Source organism: Poecilia reticulata, linkage group LG19 (assembly GCF_000633615.1).
Source record: "Poecilia reticulata strain Guanapo linkage group LG19, Guppy_female_1.0+MT, whole genome shotgun sequence".
NCBI lineage: Eukaryota > Metazoa > Chordata > Actinopteri > Cyprinodontiformes > Poeciliidae > Poecilia > Poecilia reticulata.
In genome coordinates this window covers 10,337,010-10,362,476 of record NC_024349.1, presented here as the reverse complement: position 1 = coordinate 10,362,476, position 25,467 = coordinate 10,337,010, and the positions used below count along the sequence as shown (strand labels likewise).

At 37.2% G+C, this 25,467-nt stretch overlaps 1 protein-coding gene across 2 annotated transcripts; it reads left to right on the top strand.

The window, feature by feature from the left end:
- The first annotated feature begins 865 nt into the window (after positions 1-865).
- polr3a (polymerase (RNA) III (DNA directed) polypeptide A) lies at positions 866-25,356 on the top strand. 2 transcript variants are annotated; one of them, XM_008436921.2, is made up of 31 exons: positions 866-1,076; positions 1,655-1,790; positions 2,344-2,481; positions 2,831-3,157; positions 3,280-3,519; positions 4,547-4,709; positions 5,064-5,200; positions 5,295-5,398; positions 5,480-5,621; positions 6,519-6,659; positions 7,477-7,546; positions 7,821-7,948; positions 8,037-8,175; positions 8,647-8,811; positions 9,540-9,712; positions 10,250-10,361; positions 12,372-12,490; positions 13,026-13,163; positions 13,437-13,607; positions 15,400-15,513; positions 17,078-17,113; positions 17,441-17,527; positions 17,613-17,695; positions 18,601-18,771; positions 19,135-19,228; positions 19,377-19,469; positions 20,933-21,097; positions 21,986-22,150; positions 24,029-24,160; positions 24,402-24,534; positions 24,613-25,356. In XM_008436921.2, the coding sequence occupies exons 1-31, from the start codon at positions 1,033-1,035 to the stop codon at positions 24,759-24,761; spliced, it is 4,209 nt and encodes a 1,402-aa protein (XP_008435143.1). In that variant the 5' UTR covers positions 866-1,032; the 3' UTR covers positions 24,762-25,356. The 2 variants fall into 2 exon arrangements, with proteins under 2 accessions (XP_008435143.1, XP_008435144.1); XM_008436922.2 differs by lacking the exon at positions 17,078-17,113.
- The last annotated feature ends 111 nt before the right edge of the window (positions 25,357-25,467 follow it).

The following is a 25,467-nucleotide window of genomic DNA, read 5'->3' as shown; positions in this document are numbered from 1 at the left end:
TTTTTAAACAAATTTTGGAATTTTATGCAATAGACCAGGACAAAGTAGTAAAACATATTGAAGTGGTATTAATCATACTTAAATACATTTTTTTGTACTGCACAAAATACTGTATGGAATTCATGTTAAGCAGAGATTTCCCATTCTCCCAGCATAAACTTTTACAAAGACACTCTGTGTAAACAATAAAAGAACCATTGGCAGTTGACTGCTTTTATTTTGTATATGTTGACATTTTCTGTCAAAGGCTACCTTGGAATGTTGCCTTGCAGCAAGAAGACCCCCGGGTCAGATCCTTTTTGATAAAGTCTGCATGCCCACTATAAGAGCGTTTACAAAACCAAAGAACATAACTGTCAGGCAAAAGCATCACGGAGGAAAAACGACAATAAAATTCATAGCCGTTAGAGGGCAGCACAATCTCTGCACTTGCTGAATTCATGGCTCCGTGTGAGTTCTCTTTGGTGTGCTGTTTTGCGCGATGCTTTTACATGCTCCTCGTAAATTTGCATTTTAAAATAGAAAAACGTCCAAACACCCAAACAAAGCGAAATGAAATTCATTTGCTGAATTTAAAGAGAAAATATTTATTGTTAAATTCTAAATTGTGACCCAAAATTATGAAAATATTTGAAAGAAATACTCGGCGTTAGCTCCCTTTTTAAGTCGCCAAACATTAATGTCTTAAGAAAGGCAAAAAAAAAAAAAAAAAGAAGAAAGAAAGAAAGAAAAAAGAAAAAGAAGAAATGCCAGCCTATTATTATGCTTGAAACAAGGACATTTAGATGTAGAAATACACTTTTTGACTGCACCCAAGTCCAGGGAGGATGTCAGCATTTCAAAAAATACGTCTCAGGATAACGAACAGACATTGAACGTAGCACCTATGTGCCTCACATGCTACCAATACATTGCTCGGCTTTTGGCTAGTTTGTTCACAGCATGTGAAGACAGCGTGGCAGCATGTCGGAATAAGGATAGATTAACAATTTAATTAATTGTGCGAAAGGTTGTGTAACAATAGCTATCAAAATGGTGAAGGAACAATTCAGAGAGACAGATGTGGCGAAGAAAATGTGAGTGTGACTGCTAGCTTGCTAGCTCAGTCTGATAGCCACAGTTAGTTGAAGTGTTGCAGTTATTGCCAAGATTATTTAAAATATTAAAGAACAAATTAGGCTTACTGTCTCTTGACTAACATATCTGATAATTAGTAGTACTTACAGTAATTTAATATTATTGTATTTGGTGTTGACCAGGCAACTTTGAGTGTTTTTGCAGACATATTGTGACGTATTTGTGCAACATTAACCCTTATATTCGTGTTTTCTTTGTTAATTTTGGGATCTAATTTCTCGTAAATTCTGAACGTTGCTCATTAAGAGCTGTTAATAATGCGTCTGGATCGTTCTTTTTCAGTTGAATGAGATGCAACAGTCAACTGCAATGAATTTTCATAAAAACTGTTTTAAATGATTGTGGATTTTCTGTAATTTTTCAGTCAGTCAAATGAAAGTGTCGAAAACATCTCTGCAGCCCACTATTAATATGACATTGATCTTATTGAACGTAGCAACTATTCGTTTGAATAGTTCACAACTGAAATGTTGTGCATATTTCAGTCTTTATCTGGACTCTTTGTGCTTGTTTACAGAAGCCACATCTGCTTTGGGATGAAATCTGCAGAACAGATGCGAAAGCAGGCCCACATCCAGGTGGTCAGTAAAAATCTGTACAGCCAAGATAACAAACGCACTCCTTTGCCTTATGGAGTGTTGGATCACCGAATGGTATGGAGCATAATACGGTCATTTTTTATTATTTTTTATGAAATGTTTTACGTTATTCTGTGCAAGAATAAATTACAAGTTATTACGTTTATTAACTCCAGTTATGCTCGCATACAAAAAAAAAAAAAAAAAACTGCTTAGTTTAGCTGTCCACATGTATAAAAGTGATTAAGCAGCCAAAGTTCATGTACTTTGTACAGCATGGTTCATATGCAGTCTGCAAAGGTTTGGAAATGTCTGGATAATTACAGGAAAGGAAAGTAATAGGATGGAAAAATCCTTCCTTCCTTCCTCTTTGTGTCCTTGTACACTTCAACAGTGTCTCCTTTACTTTTCTCCTCCATACTTCCTACACTCCTTACTTCCATTCTAAGGGTTTCCTTAAGAGTATGCCTTAAGACTAAATACTTTCAAATCTATATGCGTACAAATGTAGAAGGTTAAAGCACAGAAAATGGAGGTGAAGATAGTTACGGAAGTATAACACTTTACAGGATTTTGCACATTAACATTGTTTGCTCATTTTTCATGAGATACATAATATTTCCTGTAGGGAACCAGTGAGAAAGACAGACCATGTCTGACATGTGGGAAAAATCTGGCCGATTGTTTAGGACATTACGGCTACCTGGATTTGGAGCTGCCCTGCTTTCATGTCGGCTACTTCAAAGCAATTATTGGGATTTTGCAGGTAAGAAATCATGATTTCCTTTTTACTAAAAAAGGAACATCTGATCACCAGGACGATCAGTGAAAGCGATCAATCCTGCCTGAAACATTGCTTAATTTCTCTGTATGTCCTGTAGATGTCACTAGAGCGTCACAATCAGAACAAGATAATAAATGAAGTTCTAAATAAATTCTCCAAACTTAAAATCATTTGTCCTTCTCCTGAATGTATTCATACAACTTAAATGTGTGTTTTTAAATGTTAAAAAATCTGAATATGTAGCCTCGTCTTTCCTCATTGAGGCATTTTTGTGACTGGTTCCAGTCACAAAAATTCAACGTTCAAATATAAATTAATATTCTCTGTGCAGATGATCTGCAAGACATGTTCGAGTATAATCCTGACCAAAGAGGACAAACAGCAGTTCATGGATTACTTGAAACGGCCAAACTTGGCCTACCTGCAGAAACGAGGGCTGAAGAAGAAGATCTCTGACAAATGCCGCAAAAGGACAATTTGCTTGAACTGCGGCGCTTTCAATGGATCTGTGAAAAAGTGTGGCTTGCTTAAGATCATCCACGAGAAGTATAAAACAACCAAAAAGGTGGTGGAGCCCTTCGTGTCTGATTTTCTGCAGTCCTTTGATATTGCCATTGAGCACAACAAACTAATGGAGCCTTTATTGCCCAGAGCACAGGTAAGGCTCAAATCTGTTCAAATAAATAGAAATACATAGCTACATGTATACTAAAGAGTTAGCGTTTTTTTTTGCTCCTCTATTGGAGACTGGTTCACTTTGAGTCTCATTCCTTTTTACAGGAAAATTTGAACCCTCTGGTGGTTCTCAATCTGTTTCGGAGAATTCCTGCAGAAGACATCCCTCTGCTGTTGATGAACCCAGAGGCGGGGAAACCCGCAGATCTCATTATCACACGTCTGCTTGTGCCGCCTCTCTGCATCCGACCGTCAGTGGTCAGCGATCTGAAGTCGGGCACCAATGAGGACGATCTCACCATGAAGCTGACGGAGATAATCTTCCTAAATGATGTCATCAAAAAGGTCGGTATTAATCAGGGAAACCGTCGTCAACTGAAATATAGTTCCTTGCAAATGTACCTATACCTGTTGATGTTCTGTCACAGTCCTAATGAATCCAACAAACTTTGACGTGTTTTACCAGAAATTTATGCGGTAAAAAAGAAAAAGAAAAATGTATTTAACTGTTTTGAGAAATAAAAATACAAAATTGTGTACCAAAAGTGAAAAGACAATAAAACAAAAATGCGTCTTTCTTCACTGATACCACCTGGGGTCTCTGAAAGAAGAGTTCTAGAACTTTATCATGTTAACATGACACAGAAATTCATCAGTTTATAATATCTTACTCCTTTTCAGGCCAGACGTCCTTATTTTGCTGTTTTTCCTTTTTGCCTGAGGTGCTTTACTGCTGCTGTTATAAAGCTGTTATAGAACTGTTATAGACTTTTACCAGATAATATGCTCTAAATCCTAAATCACTGTGGCTGAATGTCTGGTCTACACCCACCTCAAAGATCGCAGATTCTCAATTGCAACACTGGTATTTAATGTTATCTCATAATTTAAGGTTTGTACTGGGTTGAAAGTTGAAATTTGTGAATCCATTTGGCTAAAAGACACACTGCATATGTTCAACCTTCACTAAAGAACATTAGCAGGTAGCTTTAGACTCTTGTGTGAAGACTGTAAATAATTATTTAAATTATGAAGACTGAGCTGAGATGGATCAGCTATTAGGTCTGATGTGAATCGTCTTTTCAAAGCGTAGCGTCATTGCACTTGGAATAGAAATTACATTTCAGTCAATAGAAGTGTTTTTACCTACAGGGGGCCATTGATGAGGCTTGGCTTTTACTCCTGCATAATTAGGTCACTAGTCTGTGTAATTTGTCAAATGAGCTGCTCTCCAAGTTTTAACTGCCATTATCGTCTGTAGAGAATCTCTGATTCCTTCATTTAAAAACAGTACAGTTCTACAGATCATCTTAATGCCATAAGTCTTATTTTCCCTTGGAACAGTCTACTCTATCATGCTCTTTGCCTTTAGCATCGAATGACTGGAGCAAAAACCCAGATGATAATGGAGGACTGGGACTTCCTGCAGCTGCAGTGTGCCCTTTACATCAACAGTGAACTTTCTGGCATTCCCCTCAACATGGCACCTAAAAAGTGGACCAGAGGCTTTGTGCAAAGACTAAAGGGAAAACAAGGTACATTCAATGGAGAAGGCATTCTCTCTTTTAGTCAAATTCCTCCTGCTCGTCACGTCTAATGTCGATCAAGTCTTTCAAAACAAACGTTTGGAATTTTCTGTTTGTTAACTAAGCAAATAATCATCCATCCACCTTCATGTTTTTCTTTTTCACCCTTCCTTCTTTCCTTTTTACTTTTGTGAGTGACAATATTGAGTCCGAATCATACTTACTGAGACATTTTGAGCACAAGCAGCAGTTCAATAACATTTAAAGATTTTCTCAAATCTTTGCACAATTAGTATTGTATTACTGTATTACGCTTTTAAATAATTTATTTGAATTTGACTCATTTTTACTTTAATGACTCAGGTCGATTCAGAGGAAACCTCTCAGGAAAAAGAGTGGACTTCTCTGGAAGAACTGTCATTTCCCCTGACCCAAACCTAAGGATTGATGAGGTTGCTGTCCCTGTTCACGTGGCTAAAATCCTGACATATCCAGAGAAGGTAAGGTGTTCTTTATAAGTTCGGGAAATTCATTACACGGCCTACATAAAGTCAGAGTCTAAGTTGAAGTAACTGCCTTTGACTCTGTCTGAAGGTAAACAAAGCCAATCTGGAACTAATGAGGAAACTCGTTCGTAACGGCCCAGACGTTCACCCCGGAGCCAACTTTATCCAGACTCGTCACACACAGATAAAAAGGTAAATTTAGCTGCTTCTTCCTCGGATTAAAAGCAGCATGTACAAAGCTTATTTCAGAGCAAACATCTCTGACTTCATCAGATTTTTGAAATACGGGAACCGTGAAAAGATAGCTCAGGAGCTGAGGTTTGGTGACGTGGTGGAAAGACATCTGATTGATGGAGACATCGTCCTCTTCAATCGACAGCCTTCTCTGCACAAACTCAGTATCATGGCTCACATAGTAAGTTGGGTTTTTGACTAAAAATATTTCTAAGCTCTTCCTAACTTTAGTTCAGTCGTCAAAAGGCACTTTACCTGACAAACTGGTATTTTTTTTAAGATTTAGAATTGTTTTAGGACCAGATTTACCTGAGTTTTAGTCCAGTTCACTCTTCAAATGATTGAAGATTGATGGCAATGCCCTTTTAAAAGGTTTTTCTGCCCAGGGAAGTCTAGATTGTGTTGATTTTTTTTTTCAGCAGTTTCTCCCGATCAAGCTTAGAGCTTTAATGGGAAAGAACAACTCCAGGCGTTGAGAATGGATCTGTTGCAGTAGCATTGCTGAAGAGACACTATATTTAGGACTGATTGTTACAAGGACTAGTGGATCTAATGGAAACCATATTTGTGAGGGCTACTCATTTGTAAAGACTTCTTAAGTATTAAAAATGATTAGCACAAAGGTCAGCTTTTGACCGCCTACGTTACGAAGTTAATCTGCTACTTACTTTTGCAATTATAATGTGCAATCTCATTTTATTGCACTACTCCCAACAACAAACTATTTTTCATTTTACATTTTTCAGCTGTGATCAGAAGTCACAGCTGAAATAGGTTTTTTTTTCTTTTTTTTTTTTCCATACATGAACAAAAGGCAGAAAAGAATGTAAGCAAATGAATGCTCAGGCACTTTACATCACCCACCACATTAATAATTTTCTATGATGCACTAATGAGGCATGAACTCTCTACAAAGAGCTATGGCTGATTGGAAGAACATAGGTAATTATGGTTATTGTGTGAATTCGAGTGGTGTCTTTTGTCTCCCGTTGGTGATTTAATGTTGCAAAGTCAAAGAGCAGAATACTGATTTTATTCCTTTCGCTTATGATGAATCATCTCTTTCTCAACCTCGCAGGCTAAAGTCAAACCCCACAGGACGTTTCGGTTTAACGAGTGCGTGTGCACGCCGTACAATGCCGACTTTGACGGCGATGAAATGAATCTCCACCTGCCTCAGACTGAAGAAGCCAAAGCCGAAGCCCTGGTCCTGATGGGGGTTTGTGTCATCGCATTATTCAAGCAGAACAACACCCTGCACAATTATTTTCACCCAAAGTAAAGATGTATAAAAAAACCTAAAAATTTTTTTTTTCAAAACTCACATATATACAATGTTTTGGATCTCATGCAGAGCCTCAACGTTTTTTTATTTTTATGTTCTAAAATTTTAGGTCTTTTGAAGTCTGCAGATATTTGTCTCAATATGATTTTGGGGTACAATATTTATGGTGCCATGCATTCAGAGCTGACTTGCCAATATTATTTTTGACCAGTTGGACAAAAATAACTAACTGTTTTATGTTTCCACACCTAGTTTGAGATCTTAGTGAGATGTTAATGCTTAGAATAGGGGGGGGGATAATGTGACATTGGAAAAGAAAAAGCTGGAGTAATAATGGCAAATTAAATAGTCATTGTCATAAAACAGTAATATTCCAACTTAATGTGTTCCTTATTTCATTCCTTCATTCACTTATGAATGAAGTTGCACTCCTGACTGAAGCAAGATCTACTTCTATTTTTATTTTAAAATAATAATATTTTGTCATCTTAAAGTTGGCACTTTTTACATGTATTTAATTCCTCAATATTTCTTAAGTCTGATGTTTTTGTGATGATGTAATGACGGCAAATTAGGCTGGTATAATAGAAATGCATTTCGTTTTTGGAGGAAATTGGGTTTTCTAGATTATTGGGTTCCTTTAAAAATTTGCCAATAAAATCAATTGAAATCTAATAATTTAGTTGAAATCCAATAATGAGATGTTGCCTTCAGTAAGTTTTCAGTTTCGGTTATTTGTCTTGTCTTCTAGACTAAAGCTAACCTTGTTACTCCAAGAAATGGCGAGCCTCTGATTGCTGCTATTCAGGACTTCCTGACAGGTGGGTGCAGAGATCTGTTGTAAGCGTTTACAGATGACAGTAGTTTGTTTGTTTCTTTCCTAATATGATGCTTCAAAATCTTTAACTTAGAATGAAAAAAATTTTTTTTCATCAACAAATGTTAGAAATTCCCCCAGTTTTCCTAGTGTTTAAAAATACATGTTTACGCTGTTTAAAGTGTCAATTTCTTGCTTGTCAAGGGAGCCATAAAGCAGCGTTGACAAGTAGCTATGTTTCACCAGCACTAACTTTGCGACATATTTTGTCTTCTAAGGTGCGTACCTGTTGACGCTGAAGGACACCTTTTTCGATAGGTCGAAAGCCTGCCAGATCGTTGCGTCAATACTTGTGGGGAAGGATGAAAAAATCAGGATCTCCCTCCCTCGCCCTGCTATAATAAAGGTATAATAAAGGTAGAGCAACCACAGTGTCTCTTGTCACGCCACCCTGTTTTCCTTAGGCCGCTAATATGCTGTTGTGTTTCTATCAGCCAATTGCTTTGTGGACAGGTAAACAGATCTTCAGTGTCATTTTGAAGCCAAGTAAAGATTGCCTTGTCAATGCAAACTTGCGGACCAAAGGCAAACAGTACTGCGGCAAAGGAGAGGATCTCTGCCACAACGACTCGTGTGAGTTTCACATTAAAAGTTTGAATGGTTTTTACTGTCTTGATAATTACTTTTTATTCACTTTGATTTTATGTGATCAGCCACCCCAAAGTAGCTTATAATTGGATCATGGGAGAAAAATTATACACAATGTTCATTATTTTTGCTTTGTTTTGGAATATAAAATCAATAGTAAAATACTTTCAAATTTGGAAAAGTATAGTGAGAAATCACAAAAAGTTCAAATTACTTTTTTTTCCAACCTAAATATCTAATTTCACATCTAATTTCTTAAGGGAAAAAAAATAATTATTTTCACACTATTCATTGAGTGACTGTCTCTGATATCACATTTCATTTCTAAAACATTATCAGCTGTCCTAAGGCAAACATCACACTGTTCCATTGACCTTGTCGACGTTTCTCTTCTGGATCTAACGGCTTCATCTCTGTACCTGTGTTTTTATTTTTGTTGTTGTGGCACACCTTCAGTTGTGGTGATTCACAACAGTGAGCTGATGTGTGGAAGCATGGATAAGGGCACCCTGGGGTCCGGCTCAAAGAACAACATTTTCTACATCTTGCTAAGAGACTGGGGACAGCTGGAGGCTGCCAACGCCATGTCCCGCCTGGCACGACTCGCTCCGGTCTATCTCTGTAGGTGGTCCACAGTGTTGGCCTAAAATCTGGTCACTAAAACTTTGCAAATGTTTAGTGTACACCAAAAATATATAACGTAAATATTCCTAAAAACAGACAAAAATCTCTTTATTATAGTAATTTCTCCCAAACCGGTAGGCTAGCTTTTATGGGAGCTTTCTTTAAAAGAAGATTTTTTATAATGTTGATATTGAGACATTTTGTAATTTGAAACCTTTGAACACAAGGGTGGGTGGATTTTAACGATAGTTAAATATTTCTTTGATTTCCAAATCTGTAGCTTCTTAAACTGGTCTTTAAAACGAGAACCACAAACTGGAAAATGCATCCCAACGTATTGCTTTAGACTTTTGCTTTTTAAACATGGTTTTAAACTTTTTTTTATTTTTATTTTTTGGAGGGTGACTTACCCTCCACAAGTAGGGTAAGCCACAAAGGATCATTGCAAAACAGAGTGCTTTAAGTAAGCGTTTTTAATGACAAGCTGGGCAGAAGGCAAAGTGTGGTTGAAAAGATATTAAGTAAGCCATTATGCAGCCACAACTCTCTTTTAAATGTGCAAGGTTTCCCCCAGAAAACCTGCTAAGCCCAGTGGTTGGGCGCTAGAGCAGTCATTAATCCAGCGGCCTGTCTTTTGAGTTAGAAAATGTTTAAAGTTGACAGGAAATCTGAAAATATCACTTGAATGTGGTTCTGAATGTAGTTCTTTCTCATTCGATTTTCAGCCAACAGAGGCTTCTCTATAGGAATCGGTGACGTGACTCCCGGGACGGGTTTGTTGAAGGCCAAACAGGACCTGCTGGACGACGGCTACAAGAAGTGTGATGAATACATCGAAGCTCTGCAGACGGGCAAGCTGCAGCAGCAGCCCGGGTGCTCGGCAGAGGAGACCCTGGAGGTGGGCTCATCACACCCGGACTCCTCCTCACCGCCACTTTGATGGTGACTCATTAGGAGTGTCGCTGAGTTTTCTGATTTCCAACAAAACAGGACTTTCAAACTAGTCTCCAGCAGAAATTTGAGTGATTATTATAAATGTTTCAAAAATCTTTTTTACAGCAGCTGTGATCACATACTGATCTGACCCCACATGAATCATTTATAATAAATGATTCCTGTGTTTAAAAATAGAAGCCACTCATTAAGCTATTTTTCCAGCCTTATAATGGCCGCTTATTCATCGACTTACTCCACTAACAAAAGGTGAACATTTTAACTTGCCTTTTTACCTTAAAAGCGTATCGGTTTAATTCAAAGTCACACAGAACAACAATAAACAAGGGCTTCATATCTTTGACATTAAATCAGTAAATTAATGTACATACTGCACACTGATACAAATAGCTGAAAATTGCTTAACTTGTATGTATAGGATGAAAAGAATTCTGTCATTCTGTGATGTTCACCAATGTGTTTTGTTTTGCTTTTTCGACAGGCTCTCATCTTGAGAGAGCTTTCTGTGATCAGAGATCGAGCTGGCAGTGCTTGTCTGAGGGAGCTTGATAAGAGTAACAGCCCCCTCATTATGGCTCTCTGTGGCTCCAAAGGTAAGCCTGCCTGAAAACTATTCTAGGATTACCCTCCGTTCTTAATTGGTCGTTATCACAGAAAAGAAACACAAAAAGCGTGAGCTTGATCAGTATGTCTTTCTAACATTTCTATGTAAAAAAAAAAAAAAAAAAAAGCAAAGGAAGGTAGAGAGGCTTTCAGGTGCTTTTAAAAAAAGGCATCTTTAATAGAAGTGACGTTGAATAGCAGCTAAAACCAGTTGATAATCATACAGTATGCTGAATGCATCTGTGTATTAATGTCTCTTTTTTTAAAGTCATAATTTAGTTGTTATACATACAGCTCTGGCAAAAATGAAGACATCACTTAAAATGATCAGTTTTTCTGATGTTACTTTTTATAGGTACATGTTTAAGTAAAATGAACATTGTTCTTTTGCTCTATAAACTGCTGACAACATGTCCAAGCAAAATTTAGTATTTATTTGCAGAAACTGAGAAATGGTCAAAATAACAAAAAAAAAGATGCAGTGCTTTCAGACCTCAAATAATGCAAAGAAAACACGTTCATATTCATTTAGAAACAGCTATACCACTGTTTTAACTCAGGAGGAGTTCAGAAATCAATATTTGGTGGAATAACCAGGAGGTTTTCAGGAGGAGGGGTTCAGTGCAGTGGCCTCTCAATTTTTTCCAGAGCTGAATATTTGGTGTGCAGATAAGTTTATAGTTGATTCAGTGACTCCCTGATTCCATGAGGTCCTGTGGCTGTCTAAATCGTCACATTTTTCACATTATGCTTAACAATTGACATAAGATGTATTTGCTTATATGCTGTTTGTCTTCACCCAATTTGGTGTTACACAATGGTGACTCATCTCTGCTCTGCATGGATCTCTTCCATTAGTTTTCATTTCTTGAAATGCAACTTTGCAAACTTTTTTTGTATGAAATTTTCTGGCAGCATTCACAAACATTACAAACTTTACCCTATAATGTCTGATGTTACTGTCCAATGCCCTGTTGTGAATTTTAAAATGTTACATTGAATCTAAGTTCTATAGAGATTCTAAGATGGTGCTCCTATACGACCCTCTGATGACTGTATCTGTTCAGGACTGTAGTTCCGTCATCAACGAACGAGGTATTACGTTAAGTAACCCAACGTTTTGTGAGAACATTCCAGATACAAAACTTCTTCTGCCAGAATTAGTAAGAGGTCAGTCGGGAGTCCTTGCCCTTACTTTGAAGGACTTGCAGCACTTATGGTTTAATATTAATAGCACCCTTTGCCTTATTGCTGCCTTTCTTTCCCATGACTGTCAGCTCATCCCCATCCTATCCAATTAAATTTAAACTGTAGGAATAGTTATTGTTGCTGTTTGAGTTAGCGGGGAAAACATGGTGCAGCATGAGCTTTGGTAGTCCGGCAAGCTTTTAGACAGCATCAGGAAATCGTTTCTAAGTGATTACATCCGGAATTCAGATAAGTGACACCCTGACCTCTGTGCAACCTCTCTGTGACAGCTCAGTGCAATTAGATAGAGTGATCTGGTTCTTTTTTTTTTTTTTTTTTTTTTTTTCAGAGAAGCCTTGATGCTTTAACACCATGAAAGAAGTGCTTATGTTTTTACACACCAGCAGAGAAAATTCTTCCAGACAATGGAGGTCTGAAAGAACCTTTTAGGTTTCTGGGAAGAAAACAAGTCTAATTACAGTTGCAGTTTCTTACAATTATAGGTCTAAAATATTAGCGATATAAATGAAATATGTTTTCCTTCAGCTCTTTACTACGTATCTGGAACTTTACTTCTTTGTAAACGTTTATGTCTGGAGACAAAATCCACATCAGTGTTTATGACAATTCTTTTATTTATATTTTGGCTTTTCTTTTTCTTTTTGTTTTATGACTTGATAGTCACTGTAGCAAAAGTTAGCTACAATGGATAGTGAATGTGAAACTTCTAGAGCTGCTGTTTCCTGCATTTAATGCGTTTTGGCCTGTATGCTCTGTTTACTGTCTGATCCTTTTGTTTTGCTTGCATTCAGGGTCCTTCATTAACATCTCCCAGATGATCGCCTGTGTGGGTCAGCAGGCTATAAGTGGCTCTCGAGTCCCGGATGGTTTTGAAAACCGCTCCTTGCCTCACTTTGAAAAACACTCAAAAGTGAGCTCTTTCATTCTCCTGTCTCTGTTCATCTGTTGTTTGTACAGCACTGTTGATACTGGGGTTGCAAACAACCCCACTAAGCAGAAGATTCATGTGATGTTCAACCTTTATTCCTGAGATATTTTAATTGTAAATCCCTTCCACATGACAAAAACGAAATTAAACAGCCCAGTGGTCATATAGATAAGTAAACTTGATAAAAACAAAGAAGAAAGAAACTAAATGCGTCAGAAATATTACCCAAAGCATCACCAATGTAGTGTTTGTTAGACATGAGGGTAACAACTTTGTAAAAGTATTACTGACTTGTTACTGTGATGCTTATAAGCTACACTAACTTATTTTCAGTAGTCCTTGCTATACTAACTTGCCCCACAATCTATTGGTTTGTCCCCATTCATGTGTTGAAAGCGATTATAGATTGAACCGCAGGAGAAAACTGGATAAAATCCAGATAAGTGCAATGCTCTCATGGGCATTTTCAGAACACTTTAAAGCTTGCTTAATGAGTCAATAATAATTTCACCTCCAGCTGCCTGCTGCCAAGGGTTTTGTGGCCGACAGCTTCTATTCTGGTCTGACGCCCACCGAGTTCTTCTTTCACACCATGGCCGGTCGAGAGGGTCTGGTGGATACTGCTGTCAAAACGGCAGAGACTGGATACATGCAGGTAATGCCGATGGATCCCTATGGTAACAGAGAACCGAATTAAACTGGGAAATGAGTAAACCCCGTACGTCTTCAGAACATGAATCAGCCTGTCCTCAAACTGCACCTTCAATGCAAACAAACTGTAAAGTGGCCAACAATTGCTCTTATATATTGACCGTCAGTCAATTGAGTGATTATTTTTTATTTTTTGGACCATTTTTCATGATTAAAATCAGCAGTAGCCTTGATGATGATGCTTTTTGGTAACTTTGACGGACGTTTGGTTTGACAGAGGCGTCTGGTGAAGTCTCTCGAGGATCTGTGCTCTCAGTATGACCTGACGGTGCGCAGCTCCACGGGTGACATCATCCAATTTATTTATGGGGGCGATGGCCTGGATCCGGCTGCCATGGAAGGAAAGGATGAGCCGCTGGAGTTCAAGAGAGTTCTGGACAATATTAGGGTGAGCTAAGACGAGTAAAAACAGATTGCTAGCGATGCGTTCTTTTCTTTCTGTCCTGCCTGTCACACATCTTGGGGTAGACCGCCAAAATATACTAAAAGTATTTGTTTAGCGTAAGGCCCTTATTTGAGTCCAGTTGTTTCTGCTGCCAACACAGTAATTTCGTAATTATTTTGAGCAAATTTCTCAAATTACTTGGAGCTGACAAAAGTTTGACATTCCTGGTTTGCTTTTAATTATTAATTGAGCTGAAAATTTACAGAAAGGGAAACTGTAAGGATATTTACCTGTGAAAGAATTTTTTAAATACAAATTAATGCCAATAATATAGTAATCTGTCATTTTAGTGATTATTCAACTGTGTGTAGTTGCTAAAATGCACCAGAATTTAATCTATACAACATGAATTAGAACTTGGAGACCTGTAAGTGAAGACAGTCTGATGCACACAGTATTACTAGATTGTGCTAAATTGGAAAAGTAAAGTCCTTATACTCTAAGAACACTTGTGATATTAATTAAGGTTAGTTTTAATCATAGCTGTAATGAAATAATTGATATTGTGAAAGATATCATCAAAGCTGACCATAGTATTTAACATACCTTTGTGCAACAAACGACACATTTTTAAACATCTATTTATCTACTCTATAACATGAAGGCATGCATGTATACATGTATACATTAAGTTGCTTATTTAAGGTAATTGAAAAATTATTTCAGCAAATTGCATCTTCATGTCTGGATCTCTTTTTCTTTTCTTTTTAAACAGACATTCAGACTGTTTTCTGTGTGAGAAAACACATTTTACATTCAAATGTTAAGTTGCGACTTCTTCAACCCAAAAAGCCATTAATCTTTCCAGAGTCTCTTACTTTAATAAACAGAGATAAGATAATTAAAGAAACAAAATCTATTTTCCAGACAGTGGTTTGATCCAAAAGATAAACTGGGTCATCTAAACTAAAGTGAGATTAAGTTTGATCTGGTCCAAACCTCTACCACTTTAGCTGCTTAAGGAAAGCTGTCCTTGTAATTTACTGTGTAATTGTTATGATCAAACTACCTTCTCTATTGAATTCTTATCTTTCATTCAGCACTAATTTTCTGAATGAGTGCATTTATGAATATATTACAAAATGGTCAAAGCTTCAATTGGGCTGCTGTTCAGAAACTCAATTTTACACCGACCTTAGGGGATTTGGAGGATTTTCTTATTTGAGGATTGTGGTATATCATTTCCCCCCCTCTTCGTCGACCTGAATTATTATTATTATTATTATGGCTCTGGAAGCATTAATAATATAAGATTAAGTCATAATTATTCATATGGATTATAGAACAATAGCATTTACTTCCAGTTTTGATGCAATTGATCATTTGGCTTGTAACAAGGAAGGAAAACATGGGACATCCCAGATTCTCTGAAGCAGCAAAAATAATGCAGATAAAAAAAATATTTGACTTGGAAATAGCCTCTCATTTTTAACATTTGACCAGTCAATGTAGTAGATGGGCTCATTTCAAAAGGCTGATCCCCTTTCCATTTAAAGATGACCTGATAGCGACATTCTTAACTCGGAATGCAGATAGCTGCATTGAGTCTATAATAATCACTGTGAAGTTTTTCAGAAATGTTAAAAAAACGACAGTCATTTAGTCTGTTAAACACTAGTGTAATTCAGTAAACGATGGAGCATGCATGTGAACCGTTCATCCAGAGGGTTACTGTCTCTCTGCCAGTGACTGCCGATTGTGCGAATGATTGCTTCTGATTCTTTGTCCTCTCCAGGCGGTCTACACTTGCCCAAATGAGCCGGCCCTCAGTCAGAACGAGCTCGTCCTCACTGCTGATGGCATCATGAAAAAGGCGGACTTTTTGTGCTGCAGAGACAGCTTCTTGGAGGTAAGAATTGCCCAAGCGTATCACTGTTGTAAATCTACAGAAAAAGATCCTCATAGTTGCTGTTTTTTTTATTTTATCTGCCTGGGGAAAAGACATGCTTTTAGGATTTTATACAATTAATTGTTGTCCAGTTTACACATTTTAAAGCTGTTGGTTTATTTCAGCAACAAATGTGCTAACTGTTGTAGCTCTCAGACAGCTTTTGTTCTGTAAAATGACGGTGCTGTTGCCCCTTAATTTGGGCAATGACCCCTTTCAAAATTCTAAACAATTTTTAATAACAAGTGGAACCGTTTAGGAGCACGTTCGTCATTTTACATGTCAGCTGACCGACATTTTATGGTTTATTGATTGAGTTCAGATGTAGACTGAATGAAGAATTTTGTTCTTTTACATATAAAACCAACATTTTCAGGTGTTCAAACAAGTTGCAGTCACCAGACTGAAAAACTCCTGCCTTGACTCCACAAGTCTGCAGTGTGAAAGAACTTGAGTTTTTTTTACTCAGATAAATCTACTGAACCTGAGACCAGAGCACATCCAGCTGCTTTAACAGGGTCACAAAAACATAAATGTGAGCTAGAAATTGGATAAATGTTGCAAATCCACATTTACTGTATATCTTGGGTAGGAGGTGTATACTTTTTCCACCAGAAGCAGATCGACCTTTCTTCTACAAACTGCAGTGTTATGACCTAACAAGCCAAGAAAAACTGAAAAGAGTTTATGTCATTTATCTAGGCTAAAGTTAGTTTACTTTCCAGAGCTAAAGATCAGTAAGCTACTTTGACACTATTACCTAGCATTCATGAGTAAGAAATGTCATGAAACCCAATGAAAATACCAAAAGTATTTGTTATTCTGTTTTCTAATATATAATTAGAAAGAGCTTCAAAATTTTTATCTCGAGGTAAACAGGGACTGGACCTGTTGGCTCCACCAAACGGAGAGGAGGCCTTTTATACTTTCTCTGACTTTTATAGTCTTTTAACTATTTCAGCCTCCCTGTTCTTTCATCACTGTTGTTTTTGATCTCCTGTTTTTATGCCTGCCCATGTTATCTATCATCTAAAACTGGGATAAAAATAACTTGCAGGGCTTTTTTTTGCCCTGTTAAATCTCTTAATGGACCTGTGACTCGAGTTACATTTACATTTTGATTTCAGTTAACTACCATGACCTTGTTGTTTTGGGGAAACAAAAGATGTTTGGAAGTTGGTTTGACCTTGCTGTTAATGTTCTGTATTGTTACCAAGTTCTTTTATTGGGCATAGTTAGTTTGCTTGTGCTACAGTTTTATTTGGAAATAAATCTGGTGTATTAAGCATCTACCTTATGTAACTTATTTGCGTCAGGAGAAGGTTTTCGCTTCTACAATGTACCGCTAGAACTTCTCAACATTTTTTTTTTAGATACAACCACAAGTTTCAGTGTATTTCCTGGGGTTAAACATAATTGAAAACAACATAGCGGTTAGTTGTGAAGTAGAAATACAAAGAAGCATTGAGTTGCCTGTTAAACACTTTGCCGGTTGTAATATCAAACTTTCACCCCTGTTATGAAGGAATTAACAGAGACTGGTGCAGAGAAGTACCTGGAGGTACAGTGACCAAGCATGTTGGATTGTTGTACTAAATCCAGAATGGTGTGCCGGCAAGATTTGTGTCTTGAACATATTAAATAACAGTGTGACTGTCAAAATTACTCTGATCTTTGTCATTTAGACTGACTCAAATATCTGAATGCTCTCTTTATTGCTTAGATTTTTCATTGAGGTTGTGTCCAATTCATTTCTAACAGGTTTACTGCAGCGTCTAACCTTTGCATGACAATGAAACATTTTGCATATCACACAAACAGGCAGTCATCTCAGTCCAAAGGTTGCTCATAAATGGCCTTTTGATTTTGTCCTGTTCTTTTATTTCAGGAGATAAAGAAATTTATAAAGACCATGTCAGAGAGGATCAAGAAGACCAGAGACAAGTACGGCATCAATGATAACGGGACTACTGAGGTATTGACAATTTAAGAAAAATTAGTAGCGGCATTAGATCTAATCTTTCTTATAAATCTGTCTTTAAACTATTTATTCCCTGCAGCCAAAGGTTCTTTATCAGTTGGACCGTATTACCCCAACCCAACTAGAGAAGTTCTTAGGAATCTGCAGAGACAAGTATATGAGGTACAAAACTCATGGTGGTTTGATTTTATCGAGTCCCTACTCTAAATGCTTTGTGATATATGCGGCATTTGACGAGCAATGTAATTTTGTACTGGAGTAGTTACATTCAGCAATACAGAAGCCAATGCCACATCTGTCCACATCATTCGGAAAACCGTGTTTAAGTGTAGGCGTCTTTAATATCCAAATGGTTATTTTTGACTGATCTTTCTTGCCTATTTTTCAGCAATGTTTGATTATTCCTTCCAAAAGTATTTGTACCTCTTAAACCATTTAAACATTTTGTCATGTTGTAAGCAAAATTACAAAATATTGCACATCTAAAGCTGTTCTAGATGTTCTCATTGGCCACTTGATTCCACAGTTGGCCAACCTAATCTCATTGCTGTAAGAACGTCAGTAATAAGTCACACTCACAAGTTTTTTTCAAAGGTGGCGCTTTTCTTGGAAATGGTGCGTCTTTGTCATCACTCTCTCATGTGATGAAATGTGGGATTTTACAAGATAGAACTGTTTGCAATTAAACTGTAAACATAAAAAAAGAGAGAGAAACATTTTGCGTTCACTCGATCTTTTTTAACTCTTTTTTTTTTTTTTTGTAAAAATAGCTAATTTGGAATCGGCAATCTGGTTTTTGGATCCATAGGCTATACTGAAACTGACTTGGGGCTGAAATGATCTGATCTAGGACCTGCCTTTTTATTAATGTTAATACTGCAGTAATGTGGTATGAATACTTTAGCAAGTACTATACAGTAGAATTAGCCAATCTCACTGAGATATATAACAACTTCTTTCCTTCTCTCGTGATCCGTATTAATCTTATGTTCTAACATAGAATTTTATTCTTCCAATTTTGCTGTCTTTGCCGAGAGACTGATTATTACCTTTATTTCTTGGTAAAGAGCTCAGATGGAACCAGGTTCAGCGGTTGGAGCTCTCTGCGCCCAGAGCATCGGAGAGCCAGGCACTCAAATGACACTGAAAACCTTTCACTTCGCTGGCGTGGCGTCGATGAATATCACTCTGGGGGTGCCTCGCATCAAAGAAATTATTAACGCTTCCAAGAATATAAGGTAAGTAATTACAGAGAAAATTCAATATCTTCCCTGTGACGTTTTGGCGGAGAAAGTGTTTTTTTTTTTCTTTTTTTTTTTTTCAAAGGTGGCAATTTTCTTTGAAATGGTTCATCTTTGGAAATGGGCTGTAATTTATGGCTGTCAGATGGAGCAAGATTTTAGTCATAACCACAATTCAAATGGCTAGGAGTGCGTGCTTTAATGAGTCGTCCTCACCTGTTGAAAAGCTCCTCAAGTCTACAGCTTTAGCACCTAATTCAGAGTAAAATTAGGTTCTCAATGTTGTTCTGTGTCACAGTAGTAAACGGGCCCCTAATTTGTTTTGAATAAGCAACTGAGAGTTCTCCTCTCACCATGCAGCACCCCTATAATCACGGCTCACTTGGACGTGGAAGACGACGCAGACTTTGCCCGGCTGGTGAAGGGGAGAATTGAGAAAACGCTTCTGGGAGAGGTAATCCTTCCTAATCTTCTAAACGGGAGCTATTGTGCTGTAGAAATTGACCAGTAGGTCACAAGTGAACGCACAATGTGAAACATGAACAATTTCAAGTGCCAAACTGAAATGAACCCACTTTTATTTTTTTTGTGCTCCTCGACAGATTTCAGAGTACATTGAAGAGGTTTTCCTCCCGGATGACTGCTTCATCCTGGTGAAGCTGTCTCTGGAGAGAATAAGGCTGCTCCGGTTGGAGGTACGGCTCGTTTCTCCTTTTTCTTTCCCACTGCATATGTGAAGCGAATCCCATCTTCCGCAGCAGTGCTCAATAATTTATACTTCCCTTTCAGTTGCAATGAGTACTGCTGCGCAAAAGTATTTGAATGCTAACGGGTTCTTCGTTTTCTGTTTTGTCACGTTGTAATGTTTGAGATGTTCTAAGAAATGTTATCCTGAGCAAATAGCAGTGAAAAACGGTGTTAATTGATTAGAATATATTAGGATAAGTTTTATATTTTACTTGTTAAAATAAGACCAGAACGTCTATACATGAACAGTTAGAATAAAAGATGTAAAATAATAAATATAACACAGAAGAAAATGTTAAATAAAGTTTAAATGGATGAGGTTTGTGTCCATAGATCTAAGGCTTAGGGATATAGTTCCAGTCTGTGGGCCACTGGTGGCTACAGCTTAGAAAGCTCTGAAAATCAAAGCTGGGATCTTCAACTGGGCTCAGAAAGTAAGACGGAGTCAGTGTAACTGGAAAAACATGGTGTCCTGTATCATTGCTGGGAGAAAATGGAAATTAGTCTGTGCAAAATCTGGTAAATGACATTAGTATTTGGATTTAGATTAACTTTTCACATTCGAATGAAAATAAGACTGAACAATTTATTGTTTTTTGGAAAAACTAGCTTTTAAAAAGCAGCCGTTCTGTTACTCCTTAGGTTCCTTGTAACTGCACTGCTATCAGTAATCTAGGAGCATATATATTTTTTTAGACTGGTTTTAAATGAAATAAAGAGGTCAATGCGATAGTTCAGTCTATCATTTAGGATTAATTAGCAAAATTAACCAAACATCACGTTTAAAGACTGATGCATGCTATTATTGGCTTTAGACTGGACCACTGCATCTTTCTGTGTTCTGTGCTGGACACACATCGTTGCTGCTGCACGTCTGCTAACAGGAAACAGGCAAACTGAGCATTTTAAGTTGTCCGTTCTGCACTGGTTGCCTGTATGTTTTTAGGATTGACTTTAATTTTGGTTTTTAAATGTTTTATTGGACATGCACCTTCTTATCTAATAAGACTTTTATAAGCTATTCTTTTAAGTTAAAGAATAGCTTATAAGAATTTGGTCCTGGTTTGGACCAAACCTGTCCTGGTTTGGTCATGAGTTGATCTCAGTTATCTTTTTTTCCTCTTGTCATTTTAATAAATATGTTGATTAATGAAAACATGGCATTGAGATCTTGTACTTTAACAAGTTGCATTGTAAATGAAGTTCTTTACAGATGATAATCTATTTTTTAGTGACTTCAAGTAGACAAACTCTTCATTGATTTCACGGTTCAGTTTGCTCATCTGTGAAATCTTTTTGTTTCACAGCTCTGTCTTAACACATTTCACTCTTATTGCTCTGAGAGAACTTCAGGCTTCTGTCATGCCTGATCGCCTGCAGCTCATTTAGCAGAGATGTTTTCGTCCGCCAGGTGAATGCGGAAACGGTGCGGTACTCGATATGCATGTCGAAGCTGCGAGTGAAGCCCAGCGACATCGTCGTGCACGGTGAGGCGGTGGTCTGCGTGTCGCCACGGGAGAACAACAAAAGCTCCATGTATTACGTTCTGCAGTCATTAAAAGAAGAACTTCCAAAGGTAAAAAATAGATGAATAAAATATACAAAACTTCCTTTTTTTAGGACTTTTAATATTCATCTTTCTGTAAGACCAGCCTTTCTGGTGAAGCTCCTGAGGAAACTGGGACTGTAAGAAAGGAGATTTTTATTCTCCTGTCTATGTATGTTTTTTTTTTTTATTTACTTCTAGATAGTTTTGAAAAGCCTTTTAAGCAACAAGAAGAGCACTTTGCAGCTGTCGGACAGTTAACAACCTGAAGAACAACGTTAAAAAGCAGAAAAACAGAATGGAAGGGAGCAGTTCTTTAAAGTCAGAATGTTACATCTCTGTGGGCATGTTATGAAGTGACACTTAATACCAGTATTGATCTGTCTAGATTCAAGAAGGATAGGGAGCCCTGGAGAAATTGTTGGCAAAATTTATTTTTCTTCTAAAAGTCCAAAAATGTTTTCTTTTTTTTTTTTCCTATCATAGTTTTTCCTTCCATCAAACTTTCCATTAATATTCCTGGATACTATGTGAACCTTTTTATTGTGTGTGTTTTGAATGTATGAGTTTACAAAAATCAAAAACACCCAGATCAACTTTGTGTTATATTAATGGATTATTGCGGCCTGCATCTAATAAAACATAATCAGAAATGTTCAAATTATATTCATTTCAAAATTTCTAATTGTATTTATAATATTCAAATTAGAAATTTTGAATATCAGGCAAATAAAAAGGATCTTTTTTTAAAATACCAAAATATCCATCTACTGAAAACAACTTCAGTGTTTCACATCTGAGATTCTCTAACAGAGGAAGGAAATAAAGTGTTATAGTTAACTTAGATTAAGATAAAATTGAAGTCAAGAGTCATTAGTTACAAATAAATCCACGTCTCGCTGCGTGTTCCCCTTAAAGGTGGTGGTTCAGGGGATACCTGAAGTTTCCCGAGCCGTCATTCACATCGACGAACAAAGCGGAAAGAACAAATACAAACTCCTGGTTGAAGGCGACAACATGAGAGCTGTCATGGCAACGCATGGTGTCAACGGGAGCCGGACCACCTCGAACAACACATATGAGGTACGTGTGAAGAGGGGGGCATTCATGTTGAAGTTGTTTCGGCAGTCATTCTGCATATACTACGCAGCTGAAATTACAGGAAACTACTGATTAGAACTGCGATGAATTAAATGAAGATTTGATTTCTCTTTTTGTGTCGGTACAGATTTTTGCGCTCTATTATGCAGCTTTGAAATTGTTCTGATTGATGATTTCAGTGTCATTCGCAGCTTTTGAAAAGCAGCCCTTTACACAGAGAAAAAGCTGTACTAACTGAATCTTATACTCTCTTTGACCTTGTTAAAGATGCTGTAATGAAAAACGATAAGATTCTTACAACAACTACTACTGTTTCTAACATTTAGTCAATCACACAACATTTCAATATTAACTTTGTTATAAACGTACTCTGAATATTACTGATGGTCTTGTGCTATATTTTCCACTTTTATTGGCTGCTTCCACTTTTCCCTGTCTTGCATTCACATCAACTTCTTTGGAAAAACTCCCCTCGACTTAAAAACAACTCTCCAACAAAGATTCTTCATAAAAGTTAGATGTGATGCGAGTATTGAAAATCTTTAGCAGTTTGTGTGATATTGAATGATAACACTTCATGTGCTTTTAGATGAATTGTTGTTGGATTATTACCAGTTTCTAAAACCAATTAACACACAGCAGAGGAGGCAGGTCTGCAGGGATTCCTCCAGGGGCTAAATGCTAAAAAAGACAGAAACAAGTAGGCGAAAATGTCTAAGGAATATATTTGAGGCATGTTACTGATAAGAATCCTGAATATTTTGTCATTCTGAAACACTTGTTGTTGTTTTCAGTAATATTTATTAAATTTGAATCTTGCAAATACTTTTTTTAAATATTAAAAAAGGACTAAGCCTGGAATTAAGAAAAAGATAAACTAATTCATAAAAATAATAATAAAAAATGTGATATTAAAATTTTAGTAATCATGACAATAATTTCACTTTTGTAATTTTTTGTTTCCCATACTCAAGCAGCTTTAGCTGTTTGTGAGAAACTCCATGGCAACGTCAAGACACAAATGACAAACAACCATGCAACAAATTAATTAAGACTCCCCAGTTTTCACGGTCAGGCCTTTGAACTGTGGGAGGAAGCTGGAGAGAACCTACGTATGCACAGCGACATGCAAACTCCATTCAGAACCCTGGACATTTTGCTGCAAATCAGCAGTGCTACCAACTGCACTGCCATGCAGATTTCTACATGCATTGACAACTGTATTTTTGCTGAGTAGCTGCAGGATCTAATAAATAAATTTTAATTGTGAGTTGTAAAAGCACAAAGCATTATTTGGTCTCTAAGTGATCTCACATTAAAGATAATGGTCCACTATGCCATTTCAGCTTGTTTTGATTCTGCCATATTTTTAATTTTCAAATTTCCCTCAGTTTTTGTTGTGATATCATTCCTCAGTTATAATAAAGACTGGTACTTATTTTATATTTATCTAATTTGATGGCATTTCCATCTGTCTTTTTAAGCCCAGTCCACGTTCTATTTATGCTGCCTGACATCAAAAGGCTTGTCCATGATCTGAGCTTTCTGTTCGTGATTTAAAGACAATAATAGTCCGCAGGGAACTGAAAAAAAAACAACAACAAAAAAAAAACAAGTAATGCTTACTGCTGTGCTCAGTATTAAACCGTGCCTTTGCAATTTGGTGGCCAATTATCTAGTTATAGTTTTCTAAAGGTTCCTGATTTGTTTCTTTTTCATCGAAATGCAACCTCTGCTGAGGGTTTCAGAAGCCAGATATTTTTGGTGGGTTTGTTTTTGGTGGTTTCTAAGATACAGGGAATGGGATTAATTTTAAAATAAACAAAAATGCAAGTGATTGTGTTTTGACCTTTCATCTAGGTTGAAAGGACTTTGGGTATTGAGGCTGCAAGATCCACCATCATTAATGAGATTCAGTACACCATGGTGAACCACGGCATGAGCATCGATCGCCGTCACGTCATGCTTCTGGCAGATCTCATGTCCTACAAGGTACTTAGAAAACATGGCGCCTGACATTATGTGCCCCCTGAAGGTATTGGGTTGCCCAGGATTTTATGTTGGGGTATCAGATGAAAGAGGGTTGAATATAACCTCACTCCACACTTTTCAGATCTTTGTTTTCTATTCCGTCCACTTCACAGTTGTCCTCCTCGTGTCCATTAGATAAAAGATGTGTCCTATTAAGTGTTTCACTTGTATCTTTCCCTTTCCGCATGATGTTGTATGAAAGGGGGAGATCCTGGGAATCACCAGGTTTGGACTAGCCAAAATGAAGGAGAGTGTCCTCATGCTGGCCTCGTTTGAGAAAACGGCCGACCACCTCTTTGACGCCGCCTACTTCGGACAAAAAGACTCTGTTTGTGGTAAACTTTTGTGTTTATAACAGGTAATTTGACCTATTTTGTGTGAGGTATTAAAAGATTCCCGTGTTCTCATTGCAGGCGTGTCGGAGTGCATCATTATGGGAATTCCAATGAATATCGGAACGGGACTGTTTAAACTCCTACACAAGGCTGACAAGGATCCCACTCCCGTCACCAGGCCGCTCCTCTTTGACAACGCAGACTTTCATATACCTCTGTTCACGTAGCAACAACAAAAGAAACAGCACGAAAGTTTGAAGCTTAGGTATTCATACCGTCTCCAGAGAGACCGTATGAATACCTTACTAAGTGCCTGCTGAGTTCAATTTCTTTTTTTTTTTTTTAAGGTTCTGACAAATAATATTCTTTTTTAGGCATCAGGTTGCTGCCTGGTGTCACCACTGTAAAACAGCTGCTTTTCAAACTTGTCAGCAAGTGATAAATGGTAATATTTTCTATTTTTATTTTTGATCTACGAAACAAATAGAAAAGCAGTTTTTCCCCTTTTTTCTGCTAAATAATGTTTCTTTTATTACATAACTATGTTCTCAGAGTGTGGAGACAAACCTCTGAATTATTTATGACAGAATTGCATTGGAAAGACGGTGTAGCAGTTTGAGTTGTTACCTCTCTAATTATGAAGAAACAAAATGTCGCATTTGAGTTCAGTTTTCTCCGTTTAAATTCTCAAATCTCACTGCAGCTTTTATTTGACTGTTTATTTTGTCTCAAGCTACTGAAAAGTATGTACATGTATGGAGAAAAGGCCAACAATAATCATAATAAATACAAGATTCTAAAATTAAAGAGGAAAAAATTGTTTTCCCTTTATTGTGGGTGCAAACTGTTTCATAATTAAAGATTTGTTTTAGCAATGTGGCCAAACTAATCGGATCAGATCTCTATTTATGTGGAGCAGCAAGTCACAATAAA